The sequence below is a fragment of the Lithobates pipiens genome, unplaced genomic scaffold (genome assembly GCF_037356315.1).
Source record: "Lithobates pipiens isolate NorthernLeopardFrog02 unplaced genomic scaffold, aLitPip1_a1.2 Scaffold_8, whole genome shotgun sequence".
NCBI lineage: Eukaryota > Metazoa > Chordata > Amphibia > Anura > Ranidae > Lithobates > Lithobates pipiens.
The window spans coordinates 435,854,131-435,879,687 of NW_027507903.1; the positions used below are offsets into that span (position 1 = coordinate 435,854,131).

The following is a 25,557-nucleotide window of genomic DNA, read 5'->3' on the forward strand; positions in this document are numbered from 1 at the left end:
TATACCTACCTGCCCTCACCTTAGGATACATGGCTGGTCCCTAGGAGAGCTCATCTTTTGATTTGCATATCTCCTACCTGTGTCCTCGGATCGATTTCTGTACCACCTGACAAGTTCATGCTGGTGAACTTGTGTCCTTACAGATTGCGCACCGTCCTCCACTCCTTTAGAGCTATTTAAGTGCTAGGGTGGGTGAGCCCCTTCTGCGGCTTCCTGAGATGCTCCTTGCGTAGTTTCCATTACCGGAAGTACTTCTACTGCTATCTTACTGTTATACCTTGTATACTGACATCCAGCTTACAGGAAGTTGTGCTTCCGCCATCTTGCTCCACTCAATGAGGCTGCTAGTCCCGGAAGTAGTCATTAGTCAGTAGTAGCCATTTTGAGAATGGGCAGCTCACTGCACGTATGTTTGTTGTTTTCTGATGGCTCTCCTGGATCAGATACCTGCACCCCTCTCCAGGATCCTTGCGGGGTGAGGTCTCCCCCATATAGGTGTTCATGTCTACCTTTACAGCAGGGAGCTTCGACACAGGAGGGGCTTGAACCTGTGCAGCTTGGTCAGAAGCCAAGGTGAGGGGAAAATAAAAATCCTGCTTTCAGCAGTAGCATAACCGGCTGTTAGCAGTGAGGAAAAAAGAGAGACTGGTGCAGGCAGGGGGGAGACCTAATCTTACAGTATAACTGATCCTGTGATAGGGCAGGGGGTGGAGCCTACCCATACATATATGCTGTCTTTCTGTGTCAGGAAATTATATTTTACTTCTTAGTATAGCTTTTTGGACTTTCAAACTTCTCCTGCCAGACTCCACTAGCCATCTGGCAATTTTGGGTGTTCTTGTCCACATTTGCCTTTTCCAGATCCCCTTATAATAGGTGCAGCAGGTGTTCAGACCTTGGAACTATAGTACAGGTATCTTTCTGAAGTAGCCCAACTCTCCAGTGTCCACCAGAAACAGTTAGCAGCTGCGTGGACTGAACCTTGAAGCCTTGGGGTTTGATCTTGGAATTATGATGATTATACCAAATGCATCAGAAATCATTGCACAATACTTTTGCGTGCTGTAAGTATTGTGAAAAAGCAGTTTGTGTACATACAATATTACCACATGTATTGTTCACTGTTTTGGTTCCCATTTTTAATTTTAACTTTCTTTACTTGTAGCAAGCTGTAATAAAACATATAACATATGCAATAAAAAAAAAAACTGCCTTCATTTTATAGAAGCCATGTTTAAAGCAACTTTGTCAGATAAAAAAATAAATTAAATAATAAAAAAATAAAAAGTTAAAACAATTTGAGGCAGCCAACCTTGATGATGGATTAATAGGAATATGTGGGAGATAGTGGGCATGCTACTACATTATAAAAAAATATAACTGAAATTCAGTATATACGGTACTTATTTAATGAATAGCTCAAGCAATCGCTATACGAATATTCATATGGCACAGTCCACGTGACCAAAAATACAAACTGGACAAAAGGAGGAAATAATTTCCAACCAAGAAGGGCACCACTGCAGGACACCACGGTTGAATTAAAGTTACATTTATTATAGAAAAATGCACCATTAAAAAATTACACAGAGATTCCAAGTGAACAAACTCCTCCACAACTCAATTAAAAAGACAAATTTGTCTTGGGGCACATTGCAGCTGCACACACATCCGTGCACTCCAGCAATCACACCATGCAAAACTAGGTATTATTCAGAAATAACTTGTAGGTTAAATACAAGTACTAAAGGGTTAATGCTACTCTTAAGATCCACTGCTAGATTTTGCGAAATTCACTTTTGTAATTCAAGTACTAAAGGGTTAATGCGATTCCTAGGATCCACTGCTATAATGTGCGTATTCACTGGTGTGGATGCTACAGCGCGGCTTCAAATGAATAGAGTCCAGGAAAAAATCTTGTATAGGGAGCTGTTGACACAGCACTTCCTAAGGCTCTGATTTCACTACTGCAAGTTGTTGTGGGGCTTGGCACATGTGAAGTCGCATGACAAGTCCAAATCCAAGTATTTCAATGGTCCCCATTCTAATTGGTGTGACGCAAGTTGCAGCGACTCCAAAAAAGGTTTTTGTACTACTTTGTTCCGACTTTGGTGCAACTTGTTCTCCCATGGTTCTCACCAGTCGTTTGACATTGCATCAAAAATCGCATTGCAAAGTCGCACTGTGAATCGCATGACTTTGGGGTCACAATAGCGAAAACTGAACCTTTATCCTTAAATTAATTGGCAAACCAAGTTGATTATAGACATAGCTCCCAACTGTCCCTTATTTCAAGGGAACGTGCCTGATTTGGAACAATGTTCCTCATTCCTCCTCATTTTGGTCTGATCTATAAAGCTGTATATAAAATGTACTTTATATCTATCAAAAAGTGTTTTCCAGCCCTACACCTTTCATCTGATTTTAAAATGGCTGCATTTCTAAATGAAAAAAGCCAATATACAGCAATAGTAGTGGTAAAAAAAGCTCTTGTGGGTTTAACCAATCTTGTTTTTTTGCACAATGCCCCTTTAAGGGGTTGTGGCAAGGGGTGTGTTCTATGCCTGCCTACTTTTGTTCATTCCCATCTCAAAAAGTTGGGAGGTATGTTTATAGATGACATCAATAATACTGGCTAATGGTGGCTCACATGTATTGTGATGACACTGGTATTAATTCCTGAAATAAATTCTACCATGTCTGAAGATGGAGTGGGAATAGTGGAGACAATTGCAGTTGGGGTGATAAATAGGCCATTCTCGTTCACAGCATGTAAGCCTCAAGTGGCATCCTATTTCAATATACAGGGGGAACACTTTTATCTCACTACCTCCGCCGTCCCTACTGCCTCATCCACCTGGAGCTTTCAAAATTTGTATGCAGGTAACAGTTGCTGTCCTATTGCGGTTAAACTCGGGAATCTCTCCAGATGGAGTATCTCCACATGCAGTGGAATTAAGGGTCTCAAGGACACTCCTCCATTGTCAAACGAAGCCACATCTGTTGCACACTACAGCTACCCCCTAGTCATCGACGTGCTGACGTCATGCTGACGCTGCGTTTCGTTAGCTGGACTTGCTAACTTCTTCAGAGCAGGGAGTGGTTTGTAAAATAGACTTAAATAACTGTCAGTCCGGGTACTACACCTAAATGGATACTAGATGTCAGAGCCTACTCCTATAGACAACATTTAACACATACAAACCAAAGCAGCTGCAATGTGCCCCAAGACAACGTTGTCTTTTTAATAGAGTTGTAGAGGAGTTTTTTCACTTGGAATTTCTGTGTAATTTTTAAGGTGCATTTTTCTATAATAAATATATTTTTTATTCAACTTTGGTGTTCTGCAGTGGTGACCTTCTTGGTTGGAACTCTTTTCCTCCTTTTGTCCAGTTTGTATTTTTGGTGGCAGAGTTTTTCCTCATTATAACTGGGCTTAGATGCTGTTGTAGGTACATACTTGCACTCTATACCTAATAACAGCAGTTTTTTTTTTTCAGAACCGTTTTTCTTTAATCTATAAGATGATATTGGTCCACAAGCAACGTAATTAATGACAGATTAATACAAAATGCTATCCTTTATTGAGAGTGTATGTAAATCAAAATAGTGATATATTTTCTTTACCAAATATGGAAACATTATATGTACATTTAATAAAAACATCATGAACATAAAAAATTCTACCCATAAAAACTAGTACAGCCATGAGATCTGTTATCTAGAAACCCAAAGTCCAAAAATAATTACTGATGCTCAATAAAGAGGCCAAACATACAAACATTTTCTCTTATTATCAGTGGTCTCTATTATAACTAAACAGAGCTCAGCACCAATCAGATTGCATTTAAAAAAAATGTATTTTAAAATTAGGTTTGGGCCAAAGGCAAAGACAATTTTTACAGTGTTACAGTTAATAAATCTTTGTTTTATAATGATTATTTGAAGGTTGACCCCATCCTATGCCACGGCAAAGGTCACATGGTAAGCGATGTCTATCGAGCATTATGAGTCCTCCTTTTCATTAATTGCATTGCTATTGTAGTCTGACATTTAAATCTCATAACTAGCTCAGAATGAGAATAAGGGATGGTGTTGACCCTGATGCAGAGGCCATGACTGATGATACAGACAGCGCTGGAGATTAAATTTAAAGTGGTTCTAAAGACTTAAGGTTTTTTACCTTAATGCATTCTCTGTGTTAACCACTTCAATACAGGGCACTTTCGCCCCCTTCCTTCCCAGCCCAATTTTCAGCTTTCAGCGCTCTAGTGCTTTCAGTGACAATTGCGCGGTCATGCTACACTGTACCCAAATGAAATTTTTATCATTTTGTTCGCACAAATAGAGCTTTATTTTGGTGTTATTTATTCACGACTCCGTTTTTTATTTTTTGCGATATAAGCGCAAAAAAGCGTAAATTTGGAAAAAATAACAATATTTTCTTTTTTCTATTTTAAAAGAAATCCAATAAAATCAAATTTTGTCATAAATTTAAGCCAAAATGTATTCTGCTACATATTTTTGGTAAAAAAAATTCCGTTAAGTGTATAATAATTGGTTTGTGTGATCACGGACATATGTACGCAAATGATCATGTACATATGTGTGCAGGTGATCACGTACATATGTGTGCAGATAATCATTGGGACATGTGATTTTAGTGGGACATATGTGGGGGACATGTTTTTATTATTAGGGACATGTGTTTTTATTATTTGGGGACATGTATGTCTTGGGGACATTTGTGGGCACATTGTGTTTATACTGTGTGGTGTGTTTACTGTGTGGTGATTTGTGTGTACACTAGACTGGTGATCAGTGAGTAAAAAGCTGTAAAAAACAGCTCATACTCACTGATCATCAGCCGGCTGCAGCGATCTGCTCTCCTCAGCGATGACTTCTGTGTGAGGAGAGGAGGAGCCGATTGCCTAGCAACCGGCTGTTTGTTTACATCACATGACGGCCGTGATTGGACACGGCTGTCATGTGATCAGGAGGGCCAATCACAGAGCCCTCCTGCCGATCTGAGATGCGCCGTGTCTGGGTGACACGGGCGCATGGGGATCGCGCCGCTGCGTGGGCACGTGCGCGATCCCGCTCCTTCTGATGGACGTTCCTGAACGTCCTATCAGGAGTAGACGGCTCCCACCCGGCCGTATATGTGCATTCGCCGGGTGGGAAGTGGTTAAGGTAAAAAACCTTCTGAGGGCAGCCCCCCCCAGTCCCTCATTATTGTTATTATACAGGATTTATATAGCGCCAACAGTTTGCGCAGCGCTTTACAACATGAGGGCAAACATTACAGCTACATTACAATGGTACAAGAGGAATCAGAGGGCCCTGCTCGTTAGAGCTTACAATCTAAAAATGTATATACCTGAACCTGATCTCGATCCAACAATGTGCACAAAAGCAGTAGCTCTCTTATTTCTTTCCCTCCTCAAAGGCTCAGAGACAGCAGCAGGAGCCATTGGCTCCTGCTGCTGTCAATCTCAGCCAGGAAGGAGGGAGTGGGGGTGGGGCCGAGTCACACTCTATGTCAATGAACACACAGAACGCAGTTTAGGAGCGAGCCCATATGAGTGCCCCCAGTAGGGGGAAGACAGGAGCGCTGGGGGAGACCGAGAAGAGGAGGATCAGGGTTGCTCTGTACAAAACAGTACAAATACCATTGCACACAGCAGGTAAGTATGACATGTTTCCTATTAAAAAAAAATATATGGGTTTACAATCATTTTAATGTCAAAGCTGCTCTAGAAAAATTACTTCTTGAATCTGATTGGTTGCAAATGAGCATTGCCTATAATTTAATTTCCTATTTTCTGGAAATAGCACTTCAAATAGTAAAAATGCCCTTTGTTGGACAAACATTGAGGAAAGCAAAGATTTCAGATAAGAGATTTCACACCTATATATGAATTACCCTTCTATAAAATTGCACATTACTGACATGAGAGCCATCGCTCTCTTTCCATAGTGTCTATATTTAAAGGAAGTTAATATAAAGCGGAAATCTGACTCAGTGGAAAGTTCTGTGCATAAATAATGTACAAAACAAAGGACGATTAAAAAACCATAATAAAACATGGTATTGTTATCATAGAGAGTTGGTTGGTAATGGCATTATGTGCAGATCTGTAGGTTTAACAGTGGAGCTCTATGTAATATATGTAACACCTTCACTCATGTTTTCCCAACTCATTAAATTATTATTCCATTTAGATATAATAAAGCTATGGCCAAAACATTTTCCGTTCCAGTTTGGACAGGGTAGGAAAAGGTTAGAACCTCCGTTTCTGTTGGTGCATATGTCAACACTGGGGAGATTCGCCTTCATCTATTGTCCTGGTGACAACAGGAAGAAAATTAGGAAAAATCAAGCGTTTTAATGTTGTATTTGGCAGACGAGCATAGGTGATATCTTCTAATAATAACAATTGTTTCTGTAAAAGCCTGTTAAAATGGAATTTCTCCTCACTCTCAAGAGATTTCCTCTCACTCTTTGTTGTGTCTATAGAACAGGAAACGGAGTGAAGTATCCTCAATGGTGGAACAGACAAAATTGAACGTAGTGAAACCTATACTCTACCCAATATTCTTGAAAAAAAAGGGTAGGACCGGAATTTTACTAAATTTAATAGTCAGGTAAAACATTTGTAAGGATGCGTTACACCTTCGTATTATTATAACGTGCTATTATGCATATTCAACATTTTGACAGACATGCTATTTGTAAAGTTATTCATGTCTAAGATCTCACCGCTCCCGAGCGCTAAACTGTATTCTTCTGTTGTGGACACACCGGGTGCTGGTCCCTGGAGCCAGTTTATGTCTGTATAAACACTAGATATGGAACAAAGGCCTGCACCCTGGTAGTATCACTTCCTTAAGCATGTTCTATTGTACACACAGTACATCTCCATCTCAAGAGTCAACCCTCTAATGTGTTTCACCTTTCCAGGCTTAGTCTTAGAGACCAAACCCCAAAGGCTGAAAAGGGATAAAGGGACAGTACTCTAGGTGGAGGTGAGCAGGATGTACTGTCTGTGCAATAAACTTGCCGAATGAAGTGATACTACTAACATCCTTTGTTCCTTATTTAACACTATTTCTAAAGTTGAACTCCAAGTAAAGAGTTAATAACTTGCTGAAATACAAATAAGGGAGCTGTTTTACCTTCCAAAATATTTTGATTTTTACCCATCCAGTCCTGAGAGTTATTCAGCTCTTCCAGACAGATCAGCTAAACTGGTGACCTGATTTTCTATACTGTAGTTAGAACAATACAGCTTGGCCATCACCTGCTTCCAGCCTGTGACTGATCAGTAAAAAAGCAGCAGCAGACTGATGAGGTCATCCCTCTGCTCTCTCCTACCGTTTTACTGACAGTATTGGCATCCCCTGGTATTGTATCTTCCTCGCTCATTGTGCTCGCTAATGTTTAGAGTATTACAAGAGAGTTACATTTAAAAATACATTTAATGAATCTTTAAATGCGGAACTGTATTCATTATTGCTTTTTGCTGTCCAACTGGTGTTCAGCTGTAAGATACCCATCATATAAATTTTTTTACTAAAAATGTTAAATTGACATTATATCTGGATTCAGTTTTTTACAGTGAATGATATATATGATTGAAATTGCGAGTAGATAAATGTGAATATAGATGTCACAAATTTCTCCTATATTTGTAGTAATAATAAAGTGAATAACAATGCACATGCAAATATTCTTTAATGGCTGAATTGCTTACTAGAAATATATAGATAGTGTTATAAAGATGCTGCAAATTATATAAAAACCCAGGAAGTCAGTCACAGACAGACCTAGGGCCTACTTAGATTTGTTACAACAGGGTAAAGCGCACTTCCCTCCCTGCAATAATCTGTAATATCTTTCTTTTTTTTCTTTTTTTATTATTTTTTGGCTGGCGGTCCAGCCGCCACCATAACATTATATTCCCAAGAATTTTTTTTAGTACATATAGAGCCGTGTACAAAGCTGCATTTACACTCATTTAGCTTTCCATTCACAGATTGATGGAGCTGCAGATTCACTGACTGTTCTGTTCAGAAGGATAATGCTGGACAGGCAGATTGGTCTATCAGCCACTTCCCTTTTAGGGCTGTAAGAAGCCTAGATTTGACTATCTATGTATATGCAAATCTGATAGATAAAGACCTTTAGCTCAGATGCTGAAGCCTATTTAATATTGGTAAAAACAGAAGTGGTCATATGAGAACCATGCATAATAATGCAGAATCCTCATTCAACCCCTTCCTCCTCTCCTGCCTTTCGATATCCATATCGATATGTTGGCCTCAAAAGTCAGAGGAGACATTTTCTGGCCAATATTTAATATTTAGGATTGTCCTAGAATCATTGCAAAGCTGAGATGTGCTGTCATCTGTAGGTAGCATAGATTATGCAAACATAAATGCATATTGTACTTTCCCAAAAGTATCAGCAAGATAAAGTAGACATGTACCCCATCTCCAACTCCTGACGAAACTGTCCATATTTGGTTAAACTATGTCCATTTAACCAAATCACATTTCCTCTGAGACAATTGAGAAGTTGGGTGATGTTCCATGTGCCTCCTTTTTAAAATAGTAAATTCTAGAAGTGCATTAATCATGCTGGCAGCCATATTAGAAGTAAGGAAAATAAATGGTGGACTGATATACAGGGCCACTTTGTCTTTTCAGATATCCATACTTTGTGCTTCTGCCAGTCTTTCTTGATGCTTTCAGTACCATTCAATACTTCAACAAAGTAAACGTTGGAATTCATCCATTATATTGCACATTTATTCATAGTTTAACACTTGGAATGGAAGATCAACGTTCGTAATACTGGTTTGGTGTCTGTGGGTTTTCCATCCTATGGTTTAACCACAATGCCTATTAAAGGCTATCATTCCCAAGTTAAATGTTCTTGAAATGGAAGTGAGATATTGCAGTGTGCCAAGATTGTAGAGCATAATGATTTCTTTGGTCTTCAAATTCAGGTAATGGACCTGGTTGTCTTTGGGATGGCAAGCCAAATTAATCAGTACATCAATTTTTTTATTTTGTACCTTGATGCATAAAAACCGCATTGCAGCTATTGGTAATTGCCAAATCTTGATTTTTTCTTTTTTTTTGCTACAGAAAACTTTCCTCTACTTCATGAGGTTGTTCAGCTTGCTGAAGATCACTTTCCACCTCTTGCTCTGGCTGTCTCAGAGGACTGTCACAGGAGATTGTAGATGATGTATTTCCTTCTTGCAGTGTAGAACTGTATGATAAATCGAAAAGAAAAAAAAAATATCTTAATTGCAATAAACTGTTGGCCACAAAGATGGTCGCACAAAGATGCTTTTGCCTTTCAAAATAAATTATAATCATAATGGGTGTTGCAATATTTCAGTCTTGTGCATTTTTATTTAGAGTCTAGGGAGACTTTACATCATAAAAGGTAAAAGGTCAATCTACTCATAATAACATTTCATTGTTTAATAGATACTGGAGGGTTCCTGAGAAATTTCTCTGGAACACTATTAATGAGATATCTGCTCCTGCGTTCTTGGACCTGCACGTTTGCTGTGCCTACTATTGTTGTTGGATTTTTTTAAATTTTATATCATGGACAAGGAGCTAAAACACACAAAGGTAGGCAGGGACACCAAAAAATTTGAGGTGGGAAGAAACAGCCAGGAATTATGATAGGAATAACCATTGTTGGAGAATCCAAGACACATATAAAGTCAGGAGCTTACGTAGTCCCAAGGGTTCCATTAATAACTAATCTATTGCTTTAGAATGGACTGAATCTTTAAGTGATTTCTTTAACCTCCCTGGCGGTATAATTAGTTCTGGTTTTAGGTGCTGAAAGCGGTACAATTATTTTGCATGGAAATTTGTCGTTTTATATTATAGTCCTGTAATTCTTAAATCTGTTCAAACCAGAGTGTAGCAGACATCCCGGGTATGATAAAGTTTATAATATAATAAAGAATAATAAAAATTATTCAATAATGTAATCAAATCCTAAAACACTGAAAAAGGGACACTTTCTGGTTGCTATGGACAATCTCCAAATTTCAGGCAGAAAAAACAATATTTATAATATAAAAGTGCATGCAGGGCACTGCACAGACCACTAGGGACAAACTCTCCCTGTGTCCTCCCTGTATCCAGCGATGCGATCCCGAGTCTGGCTCGGGGTTACCGCTCGTGAAACTAAAATCCCAACCCGAGCCAGACTCGGGATCACCGTTAGGGAGGTTAAGGAAATTTGTAAGTTCTGTATATAATTGTATTCTATTTTATATGTATTGCACACTGCCCTCACTGTGTACACGGCACTAATAATGTTTTATACACATGATTATGTAGGTATCACATTAATATTACAATTGTATTTGTATGGTAACAAGGGGCGTAGCATAGGCAGACTAATTCTAATCAGGACTTGAAAGAATGCAAACATGTATTTAAATGGGATGTATGTGTGTGAATGCTGGAACCTTTAGTTTTATCTCTTGTGTGTGTCATGTAGGCAGATGCGACCCCCTCCTTTGTGCTCTTATGAAAGAATGTATCTGGGATTTGAGATCAGTGATAAGCTGGAAAGACACCATGCCAATTTCTGTTTTTTGTACAAAACATTAATAACAAAATGTGCCCTGTTAATTAATCTAACGATAAACAATGTGATTACAATGAGTTTGAATCTGTTTTCCAAACATGGTAAAATGAAGGTTACATTTAACCATGTATTACACAAATTGAATTACCTTTGATAGTGGAAACGGTGCATTTAGAAAAAGGGAATCTAAGTCAAATGTCCTCATTTAAGGAAATATATCTGTGGATATATATTAGAAATAGAATGTGATATTGAGATAATCACTTGAGTATTAATTTCTGATATGAGTTTAACAAGGTTATTAATAATATATATATACTGTAACTGGTGTAGACAACCTTTGGTTGGAAATGAAATCCAGGTTATTGGGGAAATTTATAAAATGGGATTAGTTTAGATTAAGATAACAATTTTGTAATTTTACATTTATACAATACACCCTTATTGAGTGAAAAAAAAAAAAAAAAAAAGATTAAGATGAGGTTGTTAGCTAGAATACAGCTGCCATAATATTTAACAAAGCCAAGATGTTTTTCTACAAAAATGAAATTCAAAGATCTGATAATAACTTGATGTGCAGTCCATGATGTGAGATTAATAAGAAATAAAATTTAAATATAACAGACCCATCACATCAAGTCCACACACCCTGTTAGGATAGATGCCAGCTGCAGCTAATTTTATCGTTTTTCATCTGACTGAGAGCTTTCTGTTCTGTCATATACAGATTGTTGGTCCTTTTGTTTTTATTTATTTTTATTTTTGAAATCCAAAGCAGAATGTGTGGATTGTAAAATGATGTGCCCCATTTTCCTTGTACCGTATATACTCGAGTATAGGCCGACCCGAATATAAGCCGAGGTCCCCAATTTACCCCCAAAAAACTGGAAAAAATTATTGACTCGTGTATAAGCCGAGGGTGAGACATGCCTGTCCATCCCTGTGTGTCGTCCATCCCTGTGTGTGTCCATGCATCCGTGTGTGTGTGTGTCCATGCATCCGTGTGTGTGTGTGTGTGTCCATGCATCCGTGTGTGTGTGTGTGTGTCCATGCATCCGTGTGTGTGTGTGTCCATCCATCCCTGTGTGTGTGCATGCATCCGTGTGTGTGTGTGTGTGTGTCCATGCATCCGTGTGTGTCCATCCATCCCTGTGTGTGCATGCATCCGTGTGTGTGTGTGTGTGTGTGTGTGTGTCCATCCATCCCTGTGTGTGCATGCATCCGTGTGTGTGTGTGTGTGTGTGTGTGTGTGTGTGTGTGTGTGTGTGTGTGTGTGTGTGTGTGTGTGTGTGTGTGTGTGTGTGTGTGTGTGTGTGTGTGTGTGTGTCCGTGCAGCCTACCTGTGTCCAGCCTGCCTGTGTCCGTCCAGCCTGTGTCCGTCCCGGCCTGCGTCCCGTCCCGGCCTGCGTCCCGTCCCGGCCTGCGTCCCGTCCCGGCCTGCGTCCCGTCCCGGCCTGCGTCCCGGCCTGCGTCCCGGGCCCGTCCCGCAGCTCTTCGTCGGTGGCCATTCTAGGATTCAAAAGCCGCGCCTCCGTCGGTGATAGGCGGAACACTCAATTTCCCACTGACTGCTGGGAAATTGAGTGTTCCGCCTATCGGATGTCCGTGATAGGCGGAACACTCAATTTCCCAGCAGTCAGTGGTCCGCCTATCATGGACGTCCGCTCATCCTCATACTACGGACGAGGATGAGAGGACGTCCGTGATAGGCGGAACACAGACTGCTGGGAAATTCAGTGTTCCGCCTATCACAGGCGAAGGCGGAGACGGAGGCGCGGCCTTTGAATCCTAGAATGGCCGCTGTCTGTCTGCTCGACACGCTGATCGGGCAGACAGACAGCGATGACTCGAGTATAAGCCGAGGGGGGCACTTTCAGCCTCAAAAAAGAGGCTGAAAATCTCGGCTTATACTCGAGTATATACGGTAAGTGCAGTGGTATAAACAGAAGAACACTTTGGATTTATTGGAAATCTCTGCATGACCGCAGGGTATTGTTATCATTTATTATGTTATGCCATCAGGAAAATAATGCCAGATGGAAACTAAGGACTTGTGCTATCTAGCTAAAACTAACAACACAGCAAGCAATGAGAAATTATAATATTGTCAGGAAAAAGTTGTCTTTTTGAAACATGAAACTGGAGTTCAAAAAGCATGATAGAAAACAAGCCATTGTAATATATTTATGCAAGCTGGACCCAGTAATGAAGGGATCACCCCAATATATCAGAGCTGTAGCTTTAAGCAAATGTGCTATTGGACAAAGTTACAGACATTATTTTGGTCAAATATAAAAATTTTAATGATTCCACATTCTGCGTAGCAAATATACAGCTAACTAAATGTTTGTCTAATGAAAGGTTTGAAATATGAGTTTGTTTTGTTTGTTTATGTACTAATCTAACAATGAAAAATGTGTACATTCGAATCTAGCCACCTCATTGCCTCTATTGGAGGAGGCTGGAGACAAAGGAAAACCACATATGTTAAATTGATGATGTAGGAATCAGCTGCTGTGAGTCCAGTGCAGGACACACTCCATGAAGACCCAGATATTAATTTTCTTGTAGATTTGATCCTAGTTTTATACTGAGGATGACAATGCCCATACTGAGTATGCAGTTTATCACCCAGAAGGATACTCTGTATTCAGAGTCATTGGATCCTTTTTCCCCAGCTCAAGAAGCAGAGCTCCATGTTTTAACAAAGCTTGTGAGCTATAAAAAGAGTATACATTCATATAGATCAGGGATATGCAGATAGCGGACCTCAAGCTGTTGCAGAACTACAAATCCAATGAGGCATAGCGAGACTGACAGCCACAAGCATGACACCCAGAGACAGAGGCATGATGGAACTTGTAGTTTTGCAACAGCTGGAGGTCCGCTAATTGCATATCCCCGATATAGATAGTAGAGAATTAGAGAGCTTTTGGTTCCATTTGAAGGGCCAGAAAGTTTGTTTTTACTTCAGCAGGTAAACCAATCAAGCATGCTAAGTTAATTTGAGTGGCTGTTTTTAGCCTTCCAGGCTCTTGCTGAGGTAGCCAATTTTAACATTAAAACTCACAAATGGAAGCAGACTAGGTGACTAAGGATGCTTCATTACAGCCCCGGACACTTGCTGGGTCTGTGCAACTCACAGATTCCACCCTAGTTCTGGCCCAGTATAGCTAGGATTAATAATTCAACTTTAAGGACCCCAGAACGAGAAGAAAAAATGGTCCACAGGAGGCAACTTCTTATGAAACACAACTTTGGAAAATTTTGATCTTTTATGTTTGCCAGTCACTCTTTCACCTCTAACTTGACAGATGGACCGTGTCATCAATCACAAGCAGTTATGGCTGCCTTAGTAAATGAGCGTGGGATAGAGCCAGGGTTCACCACAGTTGTTTTACCTGTTACCAAAGGTGTTACCAAAAGCTGAACATCCCTTCCAGAGATTTCAAAAAGATATATCCAAATGCCCAAGTCAGGATCTTATGAGCAGGGCTGGACTGGGACAGAAATTTGGCCCTGGACTTCATCCAGACCGGCCCACTTACATTTTGAGTGTCCTTTAGCACTCCCTTACAACAAAGTGTCCCATCACCAGCCCCCTTACAACAGAGTGTCCCATCAGCACCCCTTACATCAGAGTGTCCCATTACCAGCCCCCTTACATCAGAGTGTCCCATCAGCACCCCCTTACATCAGAGTGTCCCATGAGCAGCCCCCTTACATCAGAGTGTCCCATCAGCACCCCCTTACATCAGAGTGGCCCATCACCAGCCCCCTTACATCAGAGTGGCCCACTGAGCCATTGGCCCACCGGGAAACTCCCAGTAGTCCCAATGGCCAGTACATGCCTGCTTACGAGTATGCATTTTGTCTGTATGGACATGTTTTCTGGATGTCCAGTGGCAAATGCTACTACAAAGGCCACAGTAAAAAGTGTTATCAGAAGTAGTTTGTAAGTACAGAGTGCAGAATCTACAGAGAGTAACAGAGGAAATCATTTTTATAGGAGAGTCCTTACTAGAAGTTTTGAGGTTTTATGTTTACACCCCCTACTGTCTACAATGTAGCAGAAAAAGTAGAGTAAGAAACTAGAAAACTTTTGCCTGAATGTTTTCTTATATTTTATCAAGTCCCTATGGGGAATGTTTCTCCCTATGAGATTTTGTTTGGGAGTGCGTTGCTCACTTGCTTATATTTTGTCTCAGCAGCTGAAGTCCTCCATTTGGATCTCACAGAAAATGTTGCTGATCTTTTAAGGTTTTGACAAACTCATGTATGTGTTTTCTCCCCCAATTCCAGATCCTAAAAGTTTTAAAGGCTCTAAAACTAAGGCCAGGTGATTTGTGGATTGTTAAGAGACATTTATAAATAAGGAAATGTTTGGAGACTCAATACAGCATCTATTTCATTTACAGTTGTGCAAAACTTGAAGGAAAAGCCACCTGGATCCACACTAGACACTGCAAAAATTATTAAATTAAATTAAAGAAATCTCTGTGTTTGATTTGTTTCCCTTTTGGAATCACAGTCTAGGGTACTATTTATTCAAATACATTAATTGTAAGGGATATATACCGTATTTATTGGCATATAACATGTGTTGGCATATAACATGTGTTGGCATATAACACGCACCCCAAGTTTAGGAGGGAATTTTAAAGAAAAAAACTTTTAGGAGGGAAGTTTAAGGAAAAAAAAACCTTTTAAATTTAAATGCCCATCAATGCAGCCTTATCAGTGCCCACCTGCACCCTAGTCCATCATTGCAGCCTTGCCCAATGTCCATCTGCAGCCTTCCCAGTGTCTTTGCAGCCTTATGTCATTGCAGCCTTGTGTCTTTGCAGCATTGCCGGCTATTTAAAATTGGCGCTGATCTCTGCTGACTGTGAGCGGAGAGGAGCGAGTGCTGCCGACATACACATAGCCGAGTGTACTCAGCTAGACTCGGCTCCTCTCGCAGTCCCGCACCTATGATGGCCATAACACAGGTGATGACTGTGAGCGGAGCCGAGGCTAGCCGAGTACACTCAGCTTTGTGTATGTCGGTGGAGGTCGCTCCGTTCCACTCACAATCAGCAGGGATCAGCGGGGATCAGGATATAACACGCACCTACGATTTCCCCCTGATTTTGAGGGGAAAAAAGTGTGTGTTACACGCTGATAAATACGGTGTATATATATATATATATATATATATATATATATATATATATATATATATATAATATAAAATGTGATTTGAAAAGTAGTTTACCCATGTTGAAGTCATATTTGTCTTTTGTACGTCTTCCATTTTATGTAGAATTGTCTGTGTTTACATATGCTGATGAGTCAGCATGCCGATAATTAAGCTAGCTGGCCATTCTGGCCACAGGAGTGTACAGCCAATACACTGTAAATAGGTCTTATCAATACATTTTTTTCACAATAAAAAGCTATTTTGTAATGAAAAAGCTGCTATCACGTGACTGGAGCGATTGGGCGTTTGTTTGCCGGCCGGCATTTAATGCTGATTTTATTGCTTGCTTGTGAGTACCTTATTTATTTTCTGAATAAAGGTATTGATTGTGAGCTTGGAATTGTTTCTATCTGGTAAGCGCGCAATTAGATTGGTGACCAGCACATCGGTGGTGAAGATTTCTTGGTGCACTGGAATCTATTGAATGAGTCACTCCTAATTCAAACAGACTGTTGCACTTTTTTGGCTTGGAGCACCTTTTGGGCACATTCATTTAATTTATTTTATTTATTTATTTTCTTCACGTTTGGACTCTAACATATTATTATTTTTTAACTAATTTATTATTTTTCACTATCATCGTGATTTGAATTAATTCAACAAGATTTATTTAAATTATCTATTTTTAAGAAATTATGATATTGAATGTTATATTTATAATTTTTTTTCACTGTCATGTATCACAATTTTACTATCAAGTATGAGTAGTATATGTATTTATTTATATTATTGAGGGACCAGTATAATTTGCTCACTTTATTATTGTTTAAAGATCAATATATATTTGCGTAATATTGCAGGAGGTCATCTGACAATATATTAATACGGTGGTGGAATATTATTGGGGTGGGGATTAGCAGGGTAGCGCAGTTATATTTTTTGTTTTATATATATATATATATATATATATATATATATATATATATATATATATATATATATATATATATATATATATATATATATATATATATATATATAAAATGTGATTTGAAAAGTAGTTTACCCATGTTGAAGTCATATTTGTCTTTTGTATGTCTTCCATTTTATGTAGAATTGTCTGTGTTTCCATATGCTGATGAGTCAGCATGCCGACAATTAAGCTAGCAGGCCATTCTGGCCACAGGAGTGTACAGCCAATACTCTGTAAATAGGTCTTATCAATAATTTTTTTTCACAATGAAAAGCAATTTTGTAATGAAAAAGCTGTTCCCTACTGCAGTAGTTATTAATTTGGAACCACTAATCAATATGAGGATAGGAGTTGCCCATCTATAAATTTCCATGTCAAGCAGAAAATGGATTAGCTTAAAAAAGAAAAACAAATGCATTCCCCACATCAACGGACTGGCAAGCTGCAATATATTGTGTTTTTGTTCTTGTATTTAGATACGTTAGGCGCACGCCAGTCAAAACTATAGATTAGCCCATTAAATGCAATATGCTCACCTTTTTTTGCTTTGGGTTTAAAGGGGTTGTAAAGGTAATTATTTTTTTTTTTTAAATAACAAACATGTTATACTTACCTCCACTGTGCAGCTCATTTTGCACAGAGTGGCCCCGAACCTGGTCTTCTGGGGTCCCCTGGCGGTTGTCTCGGCTCCTCCCCACAAGAACTAAGCACCTTCATGTGAGCTCTCTCGCATGGTGGTTAGTTCTTGCAGGTGCGCTCCCATGATACAGCCTTCCTATATCACTGTATCACTCGGCCCCACCCCCGACGTGCCGCATTGTTGAATGTGATTGGCAGCAGTGCGAGCCAATGGCTGCACTGTTTTCAATCCATCCACTCTAGCCAATCAACAGCCAGGCTGAACGGTGAAGAGGAGATCAGGGGCGAGCGCAGAAGGTGAACGGGCTCAGGTAAGTAAAACGGGGGGGGGGCTGAGGGGGCCGTTATTGTTGGATGTTTTTTCCCCTTAATGCATAGGATGCATTAAGGTGAGAAAACGCAAACCTTTACAACCCCTTTAAGTTATTCATTCACAATCTGGGAACCCCTTTTTATTATCTGTTTGTAATACTGGAGAAGCAGTCTCAAACACACCCACTGTAGACTTTTTGTTTTCTCTGACATACAACAAGCCTGTATCAAACTTTCATTAAAAACAAAATTCCTTATAGACACCAATTAGATTTAAACCTGAATATAATTACCCAACTCAGGTCTACAGACATCCAATACCCCAAAAATATTAACAAAATGTGCAATATTGTGGTAGCCTTTAGTTCAAAATAGAAAGGCGCTGCAAACATAAAATATCGTTTATATAAAATAAGCACCAGTGTAAAAACCAAAGTGACCAGGTGTATGACAAATAAAGATTGGTCCATCCTGGGATCATGAAAAACGTGAACTGCTGCTCCAAGCTGAAGCTGAAATGTCTCCCTACCGGTGTTCAGGGAATGGGAGCAGGCATCGAAATTCACTCATCCAGAAGTGTCAAACTGTGTAGTGTGGGATGCTACTATGTGGCCTCAGCCAGTGCTACTCTGGCCAAGCCAGCACATCCACAGTTCTAAACTCGAAAGTTCGAAAGTTCAGTCTTTCCACCATGAAAGGAAAGTGCTCCAGTGCTCAAACAACTCTTCATCCCAGCAGACTAGAACTCACCACACAATAATGGAGAGTGGAGAGATTTACCTTTTTCGAGAAATGTATTTAAACTGTTGCATGATGCACCAATTTTTTTTTGAGCACTGGAGCACTTTTCATTCACTTTCATGGGTCACTTTGGTTTTTTACAGTGGTGCTTATTTGATATAACACACATTTTATGTTCACAGCGCCTTTTATTGTTACACTGTGTTACATAGATTCGAACTTGCCTGGCAGAACTGTAAACTGGGAGAAAGGAAGTTACACAGCACAGGTGAACAAAGCAGATCTTCCCACCCCATGTGTGAGAAGGCCCCTGGAATGACCCTTTTGCCAGGTATTCAATTTAACAAAAATCTTCCAATTATATGTGCATTTACCTATTTTATGCATGCCATTTACCTGTAAAAGCCTAGTATGGACATCCAAAAACCCTAAGGCTGATTTTGCTCTTAAATGTGATGTAGGCAGCCTCAGCAAACTCAGGCATGTCACTCCATAGTAATCCACTTCTCTCCTCCCCTGGCAGTTACATAAAAGGTTATGTAGGCATGTGAGGGGAGAGGTGGAGATGCTAGGCCAGCACAGACAGTATTTAATTACTCCCAGAAGAGGGGAGGGCTATGACTTGCAAGGAGGGAGAGGGCTCTGTCTGCTAGAATATAGACTATAGACTGACTTTTCTTGGAGAAATAATTTTACCTGTAGTTGCTACAGTGTGATTAGGGTTATACGTCTTCTTACCTTGGGCGACTCTCTGAATTCTCATTGAGCATGTTCTCTGACTCTTCAGGTTTGGGGTCAGGCAGAGGAATAATATAATCACTGTCATTTGGTTGCACAGCTGAATACAAAATATTTGTAATGCTTTCTCCCCCATTATTCATTTTTGCCATTCTGGGTCTGACCCGAACCACAGCAGGGTGATCACTTCTTAAAAATTCTTCATTCACTTGTTTGTATCTCTGCAAAAGACATTACGAAAAATTGATTCTACTTCCTGTCATAAAGACATTACCTCCTATGCCCATTCAATCCAATAAATTAATAATCAATAATCCATTTTAGAACCTGTTTGAAATATTTGTTTAGCTTTTACCATATCCTAATAAAGTGACCATACCCCTACATGGTAACTTAAAAAATAAATAAAAAAAAAATAAAATAAAAAAAATAAAAAAAAGATACAGGCATACCCCACTTTTAAGTACACAATGGGGTTTATTTACTAAAGCTATAAAGTGCAAAATCAGGCTCACTTCTGCATAGAAACCAATGAGCTTCCAGGTTTTATTACCAAGGCTTAATTTAACAAGCTGGGGTTAGAAGATCATGGGTTTCTATGCAGAAGTAAGTGATTTTGCACTTTCTAGCTTTAGTAAATAAACCCCATTGTGTACTTAAAAGTGGGGTATGCCTGTAGTTTGTGCAAAGATCAGGCACTATACTTACAGTGCACCCAAAAAGCATCTACTTTTCCACATTTTGTTGTTACAGAATTATTCCAAAATTTATTATATTAATTATTTTCCTCAAAATTCTACAAACAATACCCCATAATGACAATGTGAAAGGAATTTGCAAATTTATAAAAAAAAAAAGAATTCACAGCCTTTTCCATGACACTTAAAATTGAGCTTGGGTGCATACTGTTTCCACTGATCATCCTTGAGATGTTTCCACAACTTAATTGTAGTCCACCTGTGGTAAATTCAGTTGATTGGACATGATTTTGAAAGGCACACACCTGTCTATATAAGGTCCCACAGTTAAAAGTGCATGTCAGAGCATAAACCAAGCCATGAAGTCCAAGGAATTGTCTGTAGACCTCCAAGACAGAATTGTATCAAGGCACAGATCTGGGGAAGGGTATAGAAAATATCTGCAGCAATGAGCACAGTGACCTCCATCATCCATTAATGGAAGAAATTTGGAACCACCAGGACTCTTCCTAGAGCAGGCTGAGAAGCCAAACTGAGCGATCGAGGGAGAAAGGCTTTAGTCGGGGAGGTGACCAAGAACTCAATGGTCACTGTGATAGAGCTCCAGCATTCTTCTGTGGAGAGAGGAGAACCTTCCAGTAGAACAACCATCTCTGCATCACTCCACCAATCAGGCCTGTATGGTAGAGTGGCCATACAGAAGCCACTCCTCAGTAAAAGGCACATGATAGCCCGCCTGGAGTTTGCCAAAAGGCACCTGAAGGACTCTCAGCCCTTGTTCACACGGTCAGAGATTCCAGCGGAATGTGTCCGATCGGACCGTGTTGTCGGATAATCCGACTGTGTGTGGTCTCCATCGGACTTTTTCCGTCGGAGTATCCGACGGACCAAGTTTTCCAGCTTGGCTATAAAATTTTCCGATAACATGATCCGATCGGACCTTGTCCGATCATGTGTAGAGAATTCCGATCGGACAAAGTGCCACGCATGCTCAGATAAAATTCCTACACCAAAGCTATTGGCTACTAGCCTGAACGTAGTCCCGTCCTAACGAAATAAGGTCACCACGTTCTGAGCGATCGGATTTTCCGACAACTTTGTCCGACCGTGTGTATGCAACAGTTTCGGACAAAATCCGACGGACAAAATCCGACGGATTTGGTTGTCGGAATGTCCGACCGTGTGTACGGGGGCTTAGACCATAAGAAACAAAATTCTCTGTTCTGATGAAACAAAGATTGAACTCTTTGGCTTGAATGGCCAGCATCATGTCTGTAGGAAACCAGGTACCACTCATTACCTGGCAAATACCATCCCTATAGTGAAGCATGGTGGTGGCAGCATCATACTGTGGAGATGTTTTTCACTGGCAAGAACTGGGAGACAGGATCGAGGGAAACATGAATGCAGCAATGTACAGAGACAACCTGCTCCAGAGCGCTCTGGACCTCAGACTGGAGTGAAGGTTCATCTTTCAAAAGGACATTGACCCTAAGCACACAGCCAAGATAACAAAGGAGTGGCTACGGGACAACTCTGGGAATGTCCTTTAGTGGACCAACCAGAGCCCAGACTTGAACCCGAATGAACATCGATCCAACCTGATGGAGTTGGAGAGGTCCTGCAAAGAAGAATGGGAGAAAATGCCCAAAAATAGGTGTACCAAGCTTGTAGCATCATACTCAGACTTGAAGCTGTAATTGGTGCCAAAGGTGCTTCAAAAAAAGTATTGAGCAAAGGCTGTGAATACTTATGTATGTGTGATTTTTTCTTGTTTTTTATTTTTAATAAATTTGCAAAGACTTCAAACAAACTACTTTCACATTGTCATTATGGGGTATAGTTTGTAGAATTTTGAGGAAAATAATGCATTTAATCCATTTTGAATAACAAAATGTGGAAAAAGTGAAGCGCTGTGAATACTTTCCAGATGCACTGTAACTTTCTGGCAGCCCCTGTCTTGAAATGCTGCTGCTTCACTGCTCCATGGCTGCTGCAGGTATTTCACACTTCCAGGTGTGTGAATTGCTGCTCCTCCCGCCACATGCCATAGTTTCTCCTGCCAGTTAGTATGCTGTTACCGGATATACGAGACAGAGGGAAAATCCATTGCATATAGCATGGGGAGCAGCTATTTATGCACCAGTAATTGTGAAATACATGTAGCAACCAGGCAGAAAGAAAGAAGCAGCAGTATTTCTGCAGGTACTTGCGCCATTCGACCACACGATTACCTGCAGTGGCCAGGGCGTAGTGAAGTTAGGGCTAAGTCACCGAAACCTGGAAAGTGAATATAGCGCCTCTCCTTTTACACGGCGGACCTTTTTTTGTAAATGACTTTTTGGGGACAGGGTCTCTTTATACAACTTTACTCTTGCTGAGCAGAAAAATGGACCAGACAGGATTCCTGGTTCCTGGGACAGACAACGTACCTGTTTGTAACCTTCAAGTAAAAGATTTCCTGTCATATCCACTAGGTTATTGAAAGAAGGCCTTGTCTCAAATTTTTCATCCCAACATTTCTGCATAATTTCATATCTGAAAGAAAAAAAGATGTCCAAACAGCAAAGTTACCCAAAATGTCAAACAGATATTACCATTTAAAATACATTCCGGTTAAAGATTGAGATGAAGTCTGTATATGGGAGGTTGAATTCACTGGTTCCTTTTCTCAGGTAAGGTATCCTTGCCATGATTTTTTCTTCTGGTCAAATAAATAAATATTCACGCAAAATATACTTGAAGAGTGTGACACCATTATAAAGGCTTGTGTACATGGGCTTCTGTTTGCCTCTAAGCGTCCTTTCTATTCCAGTAAATGTAAAAGCAACTCGATGCAGCTTAAAGCCACTTCTTGAGAAACTCAAAAGAAAATCAAACCAACTCAGAACCACCTAAAAGCATACAGCATTTGACTCACTGTTGAGATGAAGCACACACACATATGAGGTAAGCCCTAAATATGTAATGAGTAGATCAAATACAATAAAGGGGTCATCTCACTGCCAAATAGGCCAAGATTTTAGAGGTCAGTGAATGATTCAACTCAATAATGTCCAACCACTACACTGTCCAATTAAATGCGTTTTGGGCGAACTTACCGTTAAAGTGGTTGTAAACCCTCCCCCACAACTTTGTCCCATGTAAATCAGCATAAAAAACCCTAATGAACACTGCTTGTAGATATCTCCTTGCTTGCTTAGTATTGTTATAATCCTTTTTTTTCTTTATAATGAAGTCACTGAGCATGCCCAGATCTCCCCTGATTTACGGCACACTCTCTATGTCTTATTTATCTGTTATCAGGACTTCCTACGGCACAACACTGAACTCCCAGGAGACTTCAGACTCATTCAGAGCTTCCTCCTGCACACCATGTGACCATGTGACATGACATACAATGTAAACCTGGCCATTACTGCAGTCTTATCAGACTGACAAAGGGAAACATTAGACATCGGCACAAGTAAATACTATGCAATAAAACAAGTCAGCTATGAACAGGGAAGCAGGGTTGCCATAGAAACGTTGGATCGAGAAGGAGGCTTGGTTAACAGTACAGGAAGTGCTCAATGTAAGGGCGGAAATACATTCCACTGTGGACTCAGAAAACAATACTTAAGATGGCGCTGCCTAACCCCTGGAAACAAGTTTTTTAAAGTTTCTTTTAACAGTAAGTAATATGCGATTTGGGCATCAGAGTGGGAGAGTTTATTTCCTCTTTAAGGCCTTGTATACATGGACATCAGTTTTTGTACAAAACATTTACAAAGTTTTCTGCAAGCTTCAAGTGGCCTTTAACCCCTTTGCTTTGCTATAGTATGCTGTGTGCATACTTGTGTAAATCTGACAGGCTGACTGTAGACTTCCCGATGGAAGCCATTACGTGGCTTACAGGATCCCTGAAAGTGCATTGCCTCCTCCGCCCCCATGGCAGGTGTGACCCAATAGAGGTAGAGAGACCAGTGACGTCTGTTCACTGATCATCCCTAGTAAAGACTCAAATGTGACATGTACTATGTCAATTCCAGTTTCTGCTATCACTTTTCCTAGCTGTTGTGGTAGAAGAAAAAGCTAATGAAGTGCAGGGAAGACTTCGGGGTCTAACAACAGACTAAAGCTTGCCATAGACCAGGCATGTCCAAAGTCCGGCCCGCGGGCCAATCGCGGCCCGCAGTCCGGTTTTGAACGGCCCGCCTGGTGTGCTGCGGGATCAGGGCTGTCAGATCAGCCGATCCCCGACACTGTGTGAAGCTCCGTCGGCTTCAAAAGTGAAAGTAAAGTGCAGAGGAGTGTGCTGTGCTCTCTGCTTCCCCCTACAGTGCAGTACCCGGCTGAATGAGGAAATGGAATGGAAAGGTACTGTACTACAAGCTAGATTCGTTTTAAAAAGGCTTTATTTATGTGTATGTGTGTGTGTGTGCATGTGTGTCTGTATGTATGTATGTATGTGTGTGCATGTGTGTCTGTATGTATGTATGTATGTATGTGTGTGCATGTGTGTCTGTATGTGTGCATGTGTGTCTGTATGTATATGTGTGCATGTCTGTCTGTATGTATGTGCATGTCTGTCTGTATGTATGTGCATGTGTGTCTGTATGTATGTGCATGTGTGTCTGTATGTGTGTGTGTGCATGTCTGTATGTATGTGTGTGCATGTCTGTCTGTATGCATGTGTGTCTGTATGTGTGCATGTGTGTCTGTATGTATATGTGTGCATGTCTGTCTGTATGTATGTGCATGTGTGTCTGTATGTATGTGCATGTGTGTCTGTATGTATGTGCATGTGTGTCTGTATGTATGTGCATGTGTGTCTGTATGTATATGTGTGCATGTCTGTCTGTATGTATGTGCATGTGTGTCTGTATGTATGTGCATGTGTGTCTGTATGTATGTGCATGTGTGTCTGTATGTATGTGTGTGCATGTCTGTCTGTATGCATGTGTGTGCATGTGTGTCTGTATGTATGTATGTATGTGTGGATGTGTGTATGTGTGTGTATGTGTGTCTGTGCATGTGTGTGCATGTCTGTATGTATGTGTGTGCATGTGTGTCTATATGTGTGTGTGTGTGCATGTCTGTCTGTATGTATGTGTGTGTGTGTGTGTGTATGTGTGTCTGTATGTGCATGTGTGTGTGTGCATGTGTGTGTGTGTGTCTGTGCATGTATGATTGCATGTGTGTGTGTGTCCATGTATGTCTGTATGTATGCGTATGTGCATGTGTGTCTGTATGTATGTGCGTGTATGTCTGTCTGTATGTGTGTGCATGTATGTGTGTTTGTATGTGTGTTTGTATGTGTGTGCAGCATGTGTGTCTGTATGTATCTGTGTGCATGTATGTGTGTGTGTGTGTGTGTGTGTGTGTGTGTGTATGTATGTCTGTATGTGCGTGTATGTATGTGCGTGTATGTCTGTATGTATGTATGTATGTGTGTGCATGTGTCTGTATGTGTGTGTGTGCATGTGTCTGTACGTATGTAAGTATATGCATGTGTCTGTATGTGTATGCATGTGTCTGTATGTGTGTATGTCTGTGTGTATGTGTATGCATGTGTGTTACTTTTAATCCAGACCCCCCCCCCCCCCATTCTTGTACCATCAGAACTGCTTTTGTGGTGCTTGTGTGTGTGATAGCA

At 40.3% G+C, this 25,557-nt stretch overlaps 1 protein-coding gene across 2 annotated transcripts in view; it reads right to left on the minus strand.

Annotated features, from left to right (window-relative positions):
• Window positions 1-3,561: 3,561 nt before the first annotated feature.
• The window catches only part of PDGFRB (platelet derived growth factor receptor beta), a 213,194-nt gene continuing 191,198 nt past the window's right edge, over window positions 3,562-25,557 (minus strand). For both annotated transcript variants that reach the window (XM_077474333.1, XM_077474332.1), the window contains 3 exons: window positions 22,352-22,457; window positions 19,222-19,442; window positions 3,562-9,283 (listed from right to left, as the gene is read on the minus strand). In XM_077474333.1, coding sequence (XP_077330459.1) covers window positions 9,151-9,283; window positions 19,222-19,442; window positions 22,352-22,457 — 460 coding nt within the window. In that variant the 3' untranslated portion in view covers window positions 3,562-9,150. The remainder of the gene's footprint in view (window positions 9,284-19,221; window positions 19,443-22,351; window positions 22,458-25,557) is intronic.